General features: G+C 39.3%; 2 protein-coding genes and 1 long non-coding RNA gene across 3 annotated transcripts in view; 1 reads left to right on the top strand and 2 right to left on the bottom strand.

Annotated features, from left to right (window-relative positions):
• Positions 1–16,181, bottom strand: part of LOC128379506 (uncharacterized) — a 388,452-nt gene that overhangs the window by 316,068 nt on the left and 56,203 nt on the right. The window lies entirely within an intron of this gene.
• Positions 8,614–9,112, top strand: LOC128379512 (uncharacterized). The gene is made up of 3 exons (XR_008323401.1): positions 8,614–8,702; positions 8,795–8,922; positions 9,059–9,112. It is a non-coding gene; the product is annotated as an uncharacterized LOC128379512 (long non-coding RNA).
• On the bottom strand, positions 10,661–13,040 carry LOC128378656 (GTPase IMAP family member 9-like). Its single transcript, XM_053338221.1, has 2 exons — positions 12,998–13,040; positions 10,661–11,907 (listed from the first exon to the last, which is right to left on the bottom strand). The coding sequence occupies exons 1-2, from the start codon at positions 13,038–13,040 to the stop codon at positions 10,661–10,663; spliced, it is 1,290 nt and encodes a 429-aa protein (XP_053194196.1).

Below are 16,181 nucleotides of genomic sequence, written 5' to 3' on the forward strand. Positions count from 1 at the left end.
GTATGCTTATAGTTGTATTTCACATTTTTGTACATACCTGTGGAGCAGTAAGAAACAACACACACAAGTTAGGGGTTTCTCACTGAACCTGGTATCACAGTGCCACCTATGGTCACAAAATAGAATAACAACCAGATGTATGTTTGAAAGTTTTGGAAAGTAACTAGTTATCTGTAATTTTTAAATAAATGAAATGACATTTTTTGTAAAAAAAAAAAAAAAAAAAAAAAAAAAAAATTAGGGGGGGGCTTTAGTTTCACCTAACTTCTAAGAGGCTTTTTCCACACCTTCCCCCAACTTTAACCTTTGGTACTCTTATCTGTACATAATACTATTAGCATTTTGTTAATTACACTTTATCATTATTACTACTGCTATTGTGACTGTTAGTATTATCACCATTGTTATCTGTATAGATAGATGTAATATATTATGGTGATGATGACTATAGTAAGTTCTGCATTTTATTTGTTTTAAAAAAAAATTGTGTGTGTTCTGTCCGCATCTTCAATGTGCTTCTCTCCTTTCTCTCTCTCTCACCCAACCGGTCGAGGCAGATGGCCACTCACTTAGAGCTCAGTCCTGTCTGAGGTTTCTTCCTGTTTAAAGGGGATATTTTCCTGCCACTGTCGCTAAGTGCTGCTCATGTGGGAATGTCGGGTCTCTTTCATATAACCCTTGTGCCTCATTAAGGACATTTCTGGCTTTCATTTTTTAATCTTGATCATTTGGGCTGTGTTCATGCCTATGGCATCAAATTCTCCAAGGATATTCTTTAATATATTTATTTTAATCAATCACCCAGGGCTTAAAATTTATAACATAATTTTGCTCTATTTATCTCTATGGGAGATAATTCACTGAAAGTAGAAAATACTAATTTATAGCTAATATTTTATGGTAGTCTAGACCTGCACTGTGTAAAGTGCCTTGAGATGACTTGTTGTGATTTGGTGCTATATAAATAAAGATTGACTGACTGATCTTTCAGACCTTCTGTTTTGCCCACTGTCTGCTCATCTGTCTGCCACTTGGAAATAACTCTCTTATTGTTTTTTTTGTTTGTTTTTTTTAGCCATGAAATTTTATTACAATAAAACAAGGGTCTATCATTTTCTGCCATGGAGTAGATCATTTCACTACTAAAAGAAAATACAGCAGATCGCAGCCAGTTTCTTATTTTGTTCATTTTGTGTAACCACTGTGCAGTGATTTCGGCTAGTGAAGATGGTTATTATTCATCTGAAAACCTTGACTTTTGAGGGGGAAAAAACGTAATATTAACTGGGAACCCAACCCCTGAACTAAAGGATTTAATCCAAAGGAAGGGACACAAAATTGTGAGGACTTTCCAAACGGAATGGTACAAAAAGAAAGACTGGTTGTGTGGATGCAGTCAGGCTAGCATGTCTACTTTTTTTGGCGGGGAGTGACAACGTATGGGTCAAAGAGGGACATTGTGACCCGAACAACCTGCCAAGGGCTTTGCTGAAGCACGAAACATTCACAAATCTACAATTAAAGTAAGTGTCCACTTGCTTGCTAATGGTGTTGTATGGTGCGCCGACACCAAAACGTATGTTTCCTCTCTCCCTCTTTTTCAGTACCGCAGTTCTCTCAGTTCTCTCTCTCTCTCTCTCTCTCTCTCTCTCTCTCTCTCTCTCTCTCTCTCTCTTTCTCTCTCTCTGGTTATAAAGTCTTCCTATATTGTGCTCTTATGTGAGTGATGTCATACATGAACTATTTTAGGCTTTTCAGACTTATTTTTGCTTAGAGGTTTAATGGTAGCCTATGTGATGAAGAGCGAGCAGTGTTTATAACGTTGGTCTTATAGAGTGCGCCGGAGCTGTGAGTCCTGTGTTGTTGACATACAGGTGATTTCTTGTGCTCTTGTCTTTGGGTGCTCCTATGCAGTGGTGGACAGTAACAAAGTAAATTTACTTGAGTACTGTACTTAAGTACAGTATTCAAGTAAATTTACTTTCTCAGTTTTTGAGTATCTGTACTTTACTTGAGTATTATATTTACTTGAGTATTATTTTTGGGAGATACTTTTACTTTCACTCCACTACATTTGAAGGACAAATAATTTACTTTTTACTCCACTACATTTCTATTGATGCTCTCGTTACTTGCTACTTTTGAGCTTACCTCAGCTGATGATTTGTTTTTTGCAAAATTCTGAGAAAAATAAACGTTCTGGTGATTTGCATATGGTTTGTCTTAGTCGTATTGCCGTACCTGTACTACGTCATGCCATACAAAGAAATGAAGAAACTCCCACCGAGCAGGTCTCATCTCAAATCCATGATTGTGATTTTTGTCACAAAAACTAATCACGGCCTACAAAAACTCATCTTCCAACCTGAAAAAGTATGTCGCAATAAAGTAGCTACTAACGTTAGCTAGCTTAATGTTTGTTAAATTGCAGATGAACATTTTAAACATAATTGTATGTGCTTGTAGTATCATAGTTGCCATTTTTAAACGGTTTAAAAATATTTAAAATGTTTAAAAAAACTGTTGCTGTGCAGTTGAATGATTAAGTTGACTTTCTATTCATGTTTTTTATAGCCTACAATTCATATCAAAGAGATATTTTTAAATACTTTTACTTAAGTAATTGTTTAAGCAAATACTTTAGTACTTTTACTTAAGTAATATTTTGACTAAGCTACTTTTACTTGTATTGGAGTAATATTTGACAATCTGTACTTTTACTGAAGTAGTGAAGTTGTATACTCTGTCCACCTCTGCCCCCATGCTGTAAATCCTGTAGAATGCTGGTGAATGTATGTCCCAAAAAATGAATTGGCAGTAATTGTGTGCGCGCTATAATCCGCTGATGCCAGTAACTAGCTCCATTTTTGACAGCGGCATTTTGACTGACTTTGCAGTGGTTTTAATATTGAGTTCTACATAATATATATTTTTGTATGGATTTAAGCTCTGGTTGATCCTGCCTACCCAGCCATGGACCTCACTGTACGTTACTGTGCTATTCATACTGACTGTGTAATGCAAACAACTAAAGTATAGCCTCCAATGTCTCTAAACACTTTAACATACTGAATACATAGATGTGCTGAAATTACAAAAGTTTAAAAAGTAAGAATATAACATCTGTGTCCAGCTGTGCTTTGTCTGGGACGCAATAGCGTCTCGCGCGGCTGCTGCTGAAATAACAATTTAAAACTTTGTCTTTGGGTGGTGTAAAGGGTTTCTTCTGAAGATTGGTAGCTGTTTATGGCAGAAGCATTAAAGGTCAGTTACATTTAGATTCTGACTGATTTCTGTGTTGTGGAAAGATTTCAATGATTGAAGTTACCGCGACTGTGCCACGTGCGTAAAATGCGCACAGCAACTCTCAACTTGGAGACGCAGGTATCGATCCTGAAGCTGCTGATGAATCTGAGATATAGATTAGGTTACAATGACAAAACAATTTGAACTGTTTTTAATAAACGAACTCGTAGTTTATTGGTAAAAATATTGCATAATAAGCCTGCACAGTCTCTCCATATTAGACGCAGTTTATATAAAAGCTTAAATCAAGCAGAATGACAGGAGCGCAGTGAGATGTAAATATTTCTTCAGAGACACACGTGGACTTGAACTGAAGCCTTTTGCAGCTTGACTGGATGAAACTTTACATGAGAGAGAGGTGAGAAATGGCTGTTAAAACAGATGTGTATAAAATGGACGCTAAGGATTCTATGGTTGCTAGGTTCTGTCTCCATGGTGACTCATTTCTGCATGATTCTCATTTAAACAAACAGAAAAAGCTCAAGAAAAGTTTTTTTCACGACTTTCACTCGACGATTTCTCAGAAATAAACGCTTCTGCTGAGGACTTCTTGCTTCCTGCAAAGAACTAAAGACTCACAGAGACTGACGAGACCAAGAAAGCAAACTTTCACCATGGCTAATGTGAGATTTGAACACTTTGACAGTCTACGGTGTTTTCAATGTATTTCACCGTAGAGACCTTTTAGAACCGTTAAAGGTCTCTGATGTTTAGTCTAAAGACTCAGACATGATCACTCCCCAAGCCCAGATCACATGATACAAACACTCACTACCTCATCAGATGCAGGAAAGTCAAAGGCAAATGTTGTTTTATGTTGGTATGACCATAAATTCATAGATATGGACCTGATTTCATATAATAGAAAATATGACTTTTGGTCTTTTTATATTAAAGGCAGGTACATCTACATTATTGCTCTGATGAGAAATCTCCTTGTGAAGCAATTTCAGAGGAAAACATCGAGCTATAAACAGCAAACCAGTCAGATGGTTTAAATATATGGAGCTTTTTTTAAATAAATGAACCATCTAAAATAAGTTAAAATAAGTATAAGGTTATTTTGAATCTGTCTGGAAGTAGCTGAAAAAGTGATCAAATAGATTAAATGTCACTTGAGTTGATATAGATTTGTATCACAATGTTGCCAGTGGCCTATAAAAGCTGCATATAGCCATAAACAGCTGTTACACACTCTCTTTATCCATACATGAACTGATACCAGCTGACAGCAGCAAACCTGTAACATTATGGTAGAGATGAGATGGATTATTTTAAAGTCCATGTTATTTTCCTGTCAATGAAACCACTGAGATGTTGAGAAGCTCTAATTTAGTGTAAATGAATCAAATGTGACAAACTTGTGACTGGACTCAACTTTTTAAAGACTTTAAAAGGACTGTGCAGAGTTTACATCAGGTTTCAATGAGAATAATAATAAAGTAACGTTTCAGGTGGTGTGTTTGAGTCCAACATTACTTTCCAACTCAAAACAGAAATAAAAGTCTATCACTTGAGATATGATCTATGGTTATATCAGGATTTCTATCATTTTTTCTCCTTTACAGAAGATTTGTTCATCTACTATTTATTTCTTATTATCTATTATTTATAATTAATTCATAAGGTTTGCATAAACCAGTATGAACATTATGTTACTTGATAATGTAGATGAACATTTTTAGTCAGTTCAATGAATCAAAACCAGTTTCAGGATAGCCAGCAGGTTACTTGGTGTTGATTTCTTGCTTCCATTTAAAATGTGTGGAAACGTGTGTATGAAATATTATTAAAATAAATATAAACTAATAGAATATTAAAACAATCTTAACATGGTCCTTAGTCTAGAAACATTGAACCAGTGTTTAATGTAAATAAAGACATTAACTCAAGAATTGTACTTCAAATTATTTTCATATTTCACTATATTTTAGTGTTTAATGTTACTCTACTACATTACTACCACTTTAAAATGAGTCATTAATGTGCAAACTGAATCATCATCTTATATCATTTGAGACATTTAAAAATAAAACACCCAACAGTAATTACAATGGTTAAATGTTGTATAAATATAATGATGTTAATGGTCATTAAATATGATGTTTATTACATTACATTACATTCCCATACAGGCTGCATAATGACTAATTTTCCCTTTAAATACCTTCTTTTACTCTTGTACTTTTACTTAGGTACATTTTTGACTGCATCATGTCTGACTGTTGACTGTCATGAACTTTATACAACCTAACCCATCATGTCTTCATTTATCTGCTCTATTAAATAATGAATAGAAGTTGTTAAGCAGGTTTAAAGTACATTAAGTCAAGTACACTGTTGAATTAGAGGTGTGATGTGACTCTTTTTTACTCCACTGTACATTTATCTAAAGCTTAACTTTTAATGTTAGAGTACAGTCCAACATGGTTAGACTTTAAGATATCCAGTATGGCAGAAATGTAACATGCTTTATTATACTTTACTGCAAATACATAGAACTTTTTGTGTGTTTTAAGGTGTGATTTTTGCTTTGAACACAGTTTTATTGTAAGGTGTTAATGTTCATGTCAATGTAAGGATGTTAAAAAAGTTGATATGTTCATGTGACATTCATTAAATGTTGACTTTGTTTCTACTTTCACGTCGACCAGCGTTTCGCTTGGACTGCTGCCCCCCTCCCAAACCCCAGCCGGCCCGGCAGTCCCAGACTGGTTCCCCTGAGGGTCTGTGAACCAGAGCTTTCCATCAGCTCCAACCTCAGGTCATCCTCTCTCTCTCCTTCTGCTCCCCCTCTAAGCTCTCCCTCTCTCTCTCCTTCTGCTCCCCTTCTAAGTTCTCCCTCTCGCTCCTCTTTACACAGGGCTTTATTTGGCTCACCCTGGAGCTCTACCTCTTCCTCTTCCCGTTCCTCCTCCCCCAGCCCCTCTTCCTCCTCCTTTCCTCCTTCCCCCTGCTCTTCCCATTCCTCCTCCACCAGCCCCTCTTTCTCCTCCTTTCCTTCTTGCCCCTGCTCTTCCCGTTTCTCCTCCCCCAGCCCCTCTTCCTCCTCCTTTCCTTCTTCCCCCTGCTCTTCCCGTTCCTCCTCGCCCAGCCCCTCTTCCTCCTCCTTTCCTTCTTCCCCCTGCTCTTCCCGTTCCTCTTCTCCCAGCTCCTCCTTTTCTTCTTCCCCCTGCTCTTCTCGGTCCTCCTCCCCCAGCTCCTCCTTTTCTTCTTCCTCTCGCTCGTCCCGTTCCTCCTCCCCCAGCTCTTGTAGCTCCTTCCTTGATACTTCCTCCAGCTCCTCCAGCAGCCCTCCAAGGATCTCCTCCTGGACTTGTAAAGTGGTGCGGCATCGTAATAAGGTCATCCTGAGGAAGATGCCACCTGCAAGCCCCCCTCTGAGGACGCCGGCACCCAGCCAGCCTAGTACCCCCCCTGTGAGACTTGAGGAATGGACCAGCAACAGTCCCCAGTGGGTGAAGAAGCTGAGGGCTATTATTCAAGAGAAGAAAAGCCCGTGTGGCAACCGAAGAGGAACGAAGAGAGCTGCTGGATCCCCGGAAGGCCCCCCTCCAGAGAAACGCCCTAGAAGCTAAACTACAACAAGTTTAGGTTTCTCTTACGTTACATTTTGTATCGTAAAGTGTTGTGAAGTGACGTGTTGTGAAGTGTCGTAAAGTGTTGTGAAGTGTCGTAAAGTGTTGTGAAGTGACGTAACGTGTTGTGAAGTGACGTAAAGTGTTGTGAAGTGACGTAAAGTTTTGTGAAGTGACGTAACGTGTTGTGAAGTGACGTAAAGTGTTGTGATGTGACGTAAAGTGTTGTGAAGTGTCGTAAAGTGTTGTGATGTGACGTAACGTGTTGTGAAGGGACGTAAAGTGTGGTGATGTGACGTGTTGTGATGTGACGTAAAGTGTTGTGAAGTGACGTAAAGTGTTGTCATGTGACGTAAAGTGTTGTGATGTGACGTAAAGTGTTGTGAAGTTTAAGTTCATGTTAATTGATGTTTTGATGTTTAAATGTATGTTAATTGATGTTTTTATGTTCAAGTTTAAGTCAATTGATGTTTTGATGTTTAAGTTTAAGTCAGTGGTACAGGTTATGCTAAAAGCAGGAATAAAACATTCAAACAGTAAATTCAAACAAAGCAATAAAAACCAGCACAGAACAACAAAAGCAGCAAACTTTAAAACTATATTTATGATTAAAGTGCAGAAATAGCAAAGTGAATAGTTCCTCTTCCAAACAGTGATGCAGCAAGTCAGTATGGACTCTATGATACATGTGTGGAACCTGGACAGGATGGATGTCTACAGACCAACTCTCCAGTCTCCTTAGGAACAATACAGGCATTGATCAGCTTGATCAGCTTTCTCCTCCTTCAGAGAGGAGTGACTTCCTCCAGCCCTCCTTCATCTTGTCGTAATTTTAAGTTTTGTGGTGACGGTTCGTGATGTTTAAGTTTTGCGGTGATGGTTCGTGATGTTTCAGTTTTGAGGTGACGGTTCGTGATGTTTCAGTTTTGCGGTGACGGTTCGTGATGTTTTAGTTTTGAGGTGACGGTTCGTGATGTTTCAGTTTTGCGGTGACGGTTCGTGATGTTTCAGTTTTGCGGTGACGGTTCGTGATGTTTAAGTTTTGTGATGATGGTTGATGACGTGAGGTTTTCTGGTGATGCTTCATTTGTTGTGTTTTCTAGTGACATCTTTTGTTGTGATGTGAGTTTTACGCTCATGTGTAATGTAACGTGATATGAGCTTTTATGCTCATGAATTGTGTCGTGATGTGAGATTTTGTGGTGCCGTGCCATGTTGTGAGCTTTTCCAGTGTGATCATTTGTGATCATTTGATAATTCACGTCCATGTTATTGAACTTGTGACTTGGGTCAGGGTGTCTGCCAGAGTTGGAGGTGATCTGGGGGGATAACGTGACCCTCCCACATGTTACGCCCTCCCAGAGAAGCTCCTCTCTATCACAAAAACAAAGTCATCTACCTCAGAACAACAACAGTGACAAGAAACTTCGCACTGTTGCGACTTGGGAATCTGAATGGCTATAGGAAGCTATCAGAAGGAAATAAAGGATAAAAAGAACCAATGTGCAGTAATTTAAATCTTGTTCATTGTCAAATCTTCCCTGAGTCATCAGGTAAGAGCATCACTTACTCAGGGTTGGATTTGATCTTTGACCTTTGACTTTCTGACTGAGAGGCAGAACTTACCAGCATTCAAGATAGAACATGAAAAGGTGAGTTTAATAACTACACATTTCCACTTGTTTTAACCTTTTATTGAACAATTGTTTGTTTTCTCTCTTTTTTTGTCAGGAGACGTAAGACAGCAGACGGCCCAAAGATGAGGGACCAGGACCATGATGAGGAAGGAGATGAGGAAGAGTCACCACATAGAAAAAAGTAAGTACAGGAAGGAAAAATGAAGTTGCTTCACATTACAGTTCTGAACTCTGGGTCTAATACGTGCATCTGTGTTTTACTTTCTTTCAAAGCAAGGTGATCTACAGTTACCTAAAAGGACGTGAAAATAGCCAAGAAGAGATGAGAATCAGCTCCAGCAAGAGAAGACCAGGGACAGCACCAGATGGCTCTACACTACACACACTCTACATTTATTCATGTAAGTACATACTACTACAGTCTGAAAAAGATACAAGTCATTTTACAGTCAATTAAAGGTTCATCACAGAAATCACACTGCTCCATCTCCATGTGTATTTGTCCTCTTAACCTTTGTTAATGTTTGTTTGTTTCAGTTGACAGAGGACGAGGACGCTCCATTTAAAGAGGCTGGGAGACGAAGAGGCAGAGAAGACTCTGGGCAGACTTGCAAAATGTTTAACATGCACAGAGTATGAAACCAGTCCTTAAATAAAAAGTGAAAACCTTCCAAAATGAGTTCTATTCATGTTTTGGTCTTTGTTTTTAACATTGTGTGTCTTTCAAAAACACTGCTTAAACTGAACAATGTGTAATAGTGTAACATCAGGCCTCTTTATTATGTAGATGAATCACATGGTCATTATCAAAACAAAATAAACCATGATTAAGATATGTAACCACTTGAACCCCTCGCTACACTCTTTCTCTACAGTCTTAAATCATGCTGTGAATCATTCATACAGATGTGGATAAATGTGTTGGTACCCTTACAGCTCATTTAAACAATGCTTCATTCCTTCTGAAAACTGATCAAATGAAAGCAATTGGCTCATATACATCTGTAAATCTTTGATATATCATAAAGCACAGAAAGTGTGAAAAGATCTTTTTTTTCTTATTGTACAAAGATATTCTAAAATGGCCTGGACAGATTTGTTGGTACCCCAGAACATTGGATTATAGTGATATGTCAAACTGTTCTCATTCAGTCTATTTAAATGGAGAACAGAAGTCACTCTGAGCATGGACCAGAGAAAGCAAAGAGTTGTCTGAGGTCATCAGACAGAAAATGAAAGACAAGCAAGTTAAAGCTAAAGGCTATAAGACCATCTCCAAGCAGCTTGATGTTCCTGTGACTACAGTTGCGAATATTATCAAGAAGTCTAAAGTCCATGGGACTGCAACGGAACGGGGTATTACACTCTGATTTCACACAGTCCCTCTCTGCTTCCTGTTGGCCTCTATGCCACCCACTGACTAAATACGCAAAAAAAGAATTATTATTATTATTATCTCCTGTTCCTCAGGCAATAAAATGAATTGGACTGTTTCAGGGTATCCAAATCTAGTGCAATAGTTCCTGAAAAAGACCTTTGAACTCTTGATTTAACAATGAAACAGGATTTCAACTTTTTATTAGGTTGGTCTCAATATCACATCTTTATTAGTTCAGTTGACACAGAATGAAATCTTTGTTCTTGAGTGACATCAATCAGAAACATTGTTTATTAAATAAATGCTTTGATCACAAACAAAACTAAAAGTGAATAAAAGTTATAATACAGACAAGTAAACCAGAGTGACCACAGAGAAGAAATAAAAATATACTGATGGCAATGTTCATTTTACAACCACTAGGTGGCACCACATCAAAAGTAATCACCCATCAGAGGAATGTGAACTTCTATTCATGGATTCTACAGAACACAAATCAACATCAAGTTCAGTGGTTCAAGTAGAATATAACCAAATATTTTAATGACAGTGTTTAATACTATCAAATGTTAACCTGCACTAAATATCTCTTAAGAACATTTTCAAAAATACACGTAAAGAGCAAAAGAAGACATGAGAGCTGTGATATGATGACTTAGCCTTACTAATCTACAGTAGAGTTCTACCTCAACAAATACAATGAATCATTCATTTAGATAAATGAGTGTGTAGAGACTTCTGGAGATTCCTCTCTAGATGAACTACCTGAATATGGGAACACTCCGTATTGCCACTCCCAAGTTTACAAAACATTCACATATCTTTTTAACGGCTTCAGCCATTTCTTGAGCAGCTTTCGTCAGATAATATACTGGATTAGACTCCTCAGCTTGCTCTCTGGCGTCATTCTCATGTCTGTGCTGCAACCTATCTCTTTCCTCTTTGACTTCTCTGTCCTGCTGTTCCTTTAATTCATTCATCATGTTTGTCATCTCCCTTTCTCTCTCCTCTCTCTCTCTCTTCCTCTCTGCCTCTCTCTCCTCTCTCTCCCTCTTCCACTCTTTCTCCCTCTCCTCTCTCTCCCTCTTCCGCTCTTTCTCCCTCTCCTCTCTCTCCTTCTCCATCTCCTCCTTCTCCCTCTTCCTCTCCTTCTCCATCTCCTCCTTCTCCCTTTCTCTCTCTTCTCTATCTCTCTTTCTCTCTGCCTCTCTCTCCTCCTCCTCTTTACTTGTCCTCTCTTTCATCTCCCTCTCTCTCTCAGCCTGAAATTGAGCAATCATTTTCTCCATCTCTTTTTCACGGTTTTCCTTTAGTTTCCTCTCCAGTTCTTCTTGTTCTCTACGTATTTCTTCTTCTTTCTCTTTGAGGATGCGCTGTTTCTCCTCCTCAATTGCCCTCTCAGCCTCTTTGAACATCTCGTTGGTGTAGTGGCTTCCTCCGTTCTTCTGGACTATATTTCTGATCTTCTGGAGCAGCTCAGTGACCTGAGTACGATCCTTCAGCTTATTATTGAAGACATGATACTGGTTGTTACATCTGGATACAACTTCCTGCAGGTCTGAACTTTCACACAAGAACTCCTCAATAGTGGTATCTAGTTCATCACCACCAGTAAAGAGCACCATGCTGTATCTGTCAGCAGCCTGGCCAAAGATTTCTTGAATCCTCTGCACCGTCTTCATTTCTTCTTCAGTGTATCTTCCCAGTCTGATGACCACCAGGAAGACATGGGGTCCAGGAGAAGCATAACTGATGCACTGGGTTAGGTCTTTAGTTGTTCTATCCATGCCAAACCTGGTGTCAAACAGGCCCGGAGTGTCGATTACAGTAACCTGTTGTCCAAACACCTCACCTCTGCCCTTAGAACAGTGTACAGTCATAGACTTAGCACTGAACTTTGATTCAAAGCACTGTCTTCCCAGAATGGTGTTTCCAGTGGCACTCTTTCCAGTTCCAGTCTTCCCCACCATCACTATCCTCAGCTCCGTATTATTGTTTCCTTCAGATCCTGTGTTGAACAATATGTAACACTGAGTAAATTTTTTTTTAAATCAGGTTGTATATATTCTCAGGAGTCATTTGTACTTTACTACATATAGAAAAATCCATTCATCTGCATTGAAAGACAAATAACAACCCAGTCTCACAGCAAAACATATCACAGCTACGTTGGTCCACAGTATAAAATGTAGCCATCTCACAATTTGGGCTCATAAATAGTGAGATGGCTACATTCTATTCTTTTCTATAGGACTGCGTCACGTGACATTCAAGTTTTTCTCGAAAACAAATAAAGTGGCTGGCATTCATTTAATTCTCAGTGTAGTGTAATATTTTCAGATAGTTTCTGCATTAAAATGGGTTTTAATGACATTTCTAGGGAGAAATATGCATTTTGTTTTCACAATGTCTGTTCAGTGAATGTATATGATGTCTAGTTTATCACTTATTACCAAGTAGTTTTCAAGTGTTGCCACAAGTAGGAATACAACATTTTGTCATTTCCCGTGGATTACGTTTGCTGGTAATGTTTTCTAAATACGTTTCCATTCAACATCATTTAGTTTTCCTATAATAAACTCGGCCACGCGTGGTAATATTAATTCATTATGTTGAATGGAAATGTATTTAGAAAACGTTACCAACGAACGTAATCCACGGGAAATGACAAAACGTTGCGACGTTGCAAACATGGTGACTGTGGAGGAGATATTGATAATGTACCTCTTGCATAAAAGACAAAAACGATACGTTTAAAGTTTCTAACCAACTCGCACAACCTTTCCTCAAAAAGTTCCGCCGTTGTTATTTCTTCTTCGTGTCTCACTAGAGCTACGTATCGGGTAGTGACAGTAACACTGCCCTCCCGTGGTTTCCGGTGGTACTGCTCCGTTTGGTCCGTATCCGTAAGCTTTACAGTAACGTGCAGAAATACGGACGAAATGAACGCGGAGCACGGACAGAAGGCTCCGTTCGTATCCGTATTTAACGTTGAGCATAAATGGGCCTTTAGTCTGTCTACATACAACTATATCATATGTTCTGATTCTGCAGTGATCACTGTTATACCAACATATAATAATTGTACTGTGACTTACCAGAGTTCCTAGTCATGTTTGGGTTGTAATAGTTGCCGTCCATGTTTAGGTTTAAGAATGCAGAGTTGATGCTGCAGCTGAAGTAGAGACAGAGTTCAGAGTGTGTCTACTGCAGCTCCTTAAAAGCTTCTCTTTGCACCAAACCACTCCCACAAGCTACACTAGTGTCACAGTGAAAGTGAAAGTAAATACAGTACCACCTCTCTCCATTTCCAGGAAGCCCCTTTGTTAACTGTAAACCTCAAACCTTGCACTCCATCTCTCTGTCACTTATAAGAAATGGCAGAACTTTTTCAAGAACTGCAGACAATGGGCTTCATTCAATGTGTACACACAAAAATCTCTATTTAATGTTTTCTATTGCATCATCTGGGCTTACAAATTATATTCTTAGCCTAATTAATTCACTTTTGCACACAGCAATGCTATTTTCATTTAAATCAAAGTTTGTTTTGATTGAATTGCACTTGTTAATTACAAAAGATACAAGAAATTACAGTTGTTGGTGGATATCATCACATTCTCCCTCATTCCTTGAACAATTCCTCTTTATGATAACTGTCCAATAATTGCTGCCAGTCTCTCATCCTGAGCTGTCACATCTGGTGCTCCTTGTCTTTCTCCTGTTTGCCTATTTTTGTCTGGTTTATGGTTTTACTTGTGCCACTGTCCGACCCTCAGGGGACACAATATTCACTGCTTCATTTATTGCAGCCAGGTCTCCTTTTTTCTTTTCTTTTCTTTTTTTAACGTTGTCACTCCGTACAACATGCTACGGTAAAGTGTGCTTTTTTCTGGCTTCCACCTCTTTATCAAGTATAAGTAATACATTACTTACTCTGTAATCAGCAGCACAAGAGCGTGAAAGTGAAATTATATTTCATAAATAGTGTTCATTTAAAAATTTTCGTATCAAAGAGCACATGCTAAAATGTGTTATGTGTCACAGTCTGGCTGTATTATCATATACAGTGAATGTGTCCTAGATATGACATTAATGAGTTATCTACTGTATACATCATGACACTCTGAGTGTCACAACATTATACATTCATAATTTGCAGTGCTTGTTATTTAAATGTATAATTGAATTGACCGTCCATCAGCTACAGAGCAGAGCACCTCCTCAGTGTACCATTAGAGTTTTATGTACATATATTTATGCATGTAGCTCCTCATGCTTTCTTAATGCTCTATCACATCTGGCTCTAAGTGTCACATTTCCGCCAATAATGTTTGAGACTAAACAAATGTACACACACATATACATGGCTGACAAGAAATATTTCTATAAAAGGATGTTTTAAGATCTAAAAGTTAGTTTACATCTTAGCTACTATAGTACATACCTAGATAGCAAAAAATGAATTGCTCAAAAAAGAACCCATTCTCCAAATTCATACTTTTTTCCCCCTATAAACTATTCTTAGAATTTAGGCAGACATTGAGGCAGAAATGTGGAGGTTGGTGACAAAACCACCTAATTGTATTGCAGTCATTAAAAGTCAGTTGAAATTTTTCACAATTAATTGATTCAATTTATTTTACTCTTTTTTAGCAACTGATTATTTAATTAATTTTCTTAATAGTAGTTCATATGTTGTACATTATATCATAAGAGGTTTATTTCAATAGCGTATATGTTACTTCCTGCTGTGGTTCAGGCCAAGTTATGGACCCAACAGACAAAAACCCGTTCTGGGGAACCAGCCTGGCTCTGGGACGACCTCGGAGTTTCATGAGGGGGACCAGAACCAGGTCCTAAACGGCTGGGGTGCAGCTACTTCCTGTTTCTGCTGGTGTGCAGTTACTCCCTGTTCCTGCTTGCGTAAAGCTACCCCCTGCTCCGGCTGGCATGCAACTACCCCCTGCTCCGGTTGGCATGCAGCTACCCCCTGCTCCGGCTGGCATGCAGCTACCCCCTGCTCCTGCTGGCGTACAGCAACCCCTTGCTTCTGTTCCTGCTGACGAGCAGCAACCCCAGGCTCTGGCCTCTGCCTCTGCTGACGAGTGGCTACCCTCTGCCCCTGCCGACAAGTGGCTACCCTGTGCCCCTGCTGTCGAACAGCTACTCTCGGCCTCTGCCTCTACAGCTGCTGACGAGCAGCTACTCTCGGCCTCTGCCTCTACAGCTGCTGACGAGCAGCCACCAATGGCACCTGAGCTCCTGGTGGTCCAACTCCCTTATCCTCTTCGGCCTAGTGTGTGGACAAGTGGTCTGAGTGGCCGGCTTCCAATGGGGGCCAGTCGCCGCCTCTGCCTTTGCCTAGGCCTCCGGAGAGATCCTGTCGCTTACTCTACCTTTGTCATCGAGTCCTAAGGGGTCTACCTTCTCAGTCTCCGGCCTCTTTCCCAGCATTCCCTGTTCTGTCCTTGTGCATTTTGTTAGTTTTACTTCCTGTGTTTCCCCTGCCTTGGTTGATTGCCTCATGTGTTTCATCTGTCTTGTTTCTCTCACCTGTGTCCTGTTAGTTATTACCCTATGTCTATATACAGTAGGTTTTGGTTTGGTCTCCCTTTTTGGGTCCATCTGCGCGGCTCACAGTGACAGAAGACTTGGGCCAAGTTATGGACCCACCAGACAAAAACCTTTGAGGAACTCGCCTGGCTCTGGGAGGACTTTGGACCTTCATGAGGGGACCAGAGCCAGGTCCCAGACATCTCGCTGCCAGGTCAAGCCCCAGCCAGAGCCTCAGCCCAAGACACCTCACTATTGGATCAAGCCCCAGCCAGGGCCCCAGCCACCTCTTTTTACAACAGATGTGCAACCATCTCCTGTTCCGGCTGTGTAAAATGTATTATTATTATTATTATTATTAAAAAAAGAGGAAATTAATACCAGATACAAGGTAAATATAAAGGAGTGGAGATGAAAGAAAACCTGGATTTTAAATTAGTTCATGTTTGTTTTCAAGTATATAATTCAGAGGGTTTGTTACAGCTCAGTGGTTGATATCAGATTGAAGGTTTAGTCTGAACTTTGTAAACTATTAGCAGACTTCTGCTAACCTGAGAGGCCAACAGTGTTCATATGGTAAAAGATGAGAGATGCATGTTGGTGCTAAAATGTATGAGTAAGAAGACATTTTGAATTTAAAGATTGTTTATTTCACAACAGCTGAGTAGCACACAAATACAAAGTATAACAGAACCAAATCAGAGAATTGTACAATCATCTTCGTCC

This window comes from Scomber japonicus, chromosome 18 (genome assembly GCF_027409825.1).
Source record: "Scomber japonicus isolate fScoJap1 chromosome 18, fScoJap1.pri, whole genome shotgun sequence".
Taxonomy (NCBI): domain Eukaryota; kingdom Metazoa; phylum Chordata; class Actinopteri; order Scombriformes; family Scombridae; genus Scomber; species Scomber japonicus.

What these genes read in the sequence shown, in the direction of transcription:
- LOC128378656 (XM_053338221.1), bottom strand. Translation starts at nt 13,040, where the DNA reads ATGGACGGCAACTATTACAACCCAAACATGACTAGGAACTCTG. An exon ending in AAACATGACTAGGAACTCTG is followed by an intron (nt 11,908 to 12,997) that starts GTAAGTCACAGT and finishes TGTTCAACACAG; the next exon opens with GATCTGAAGGAAACAATAAT.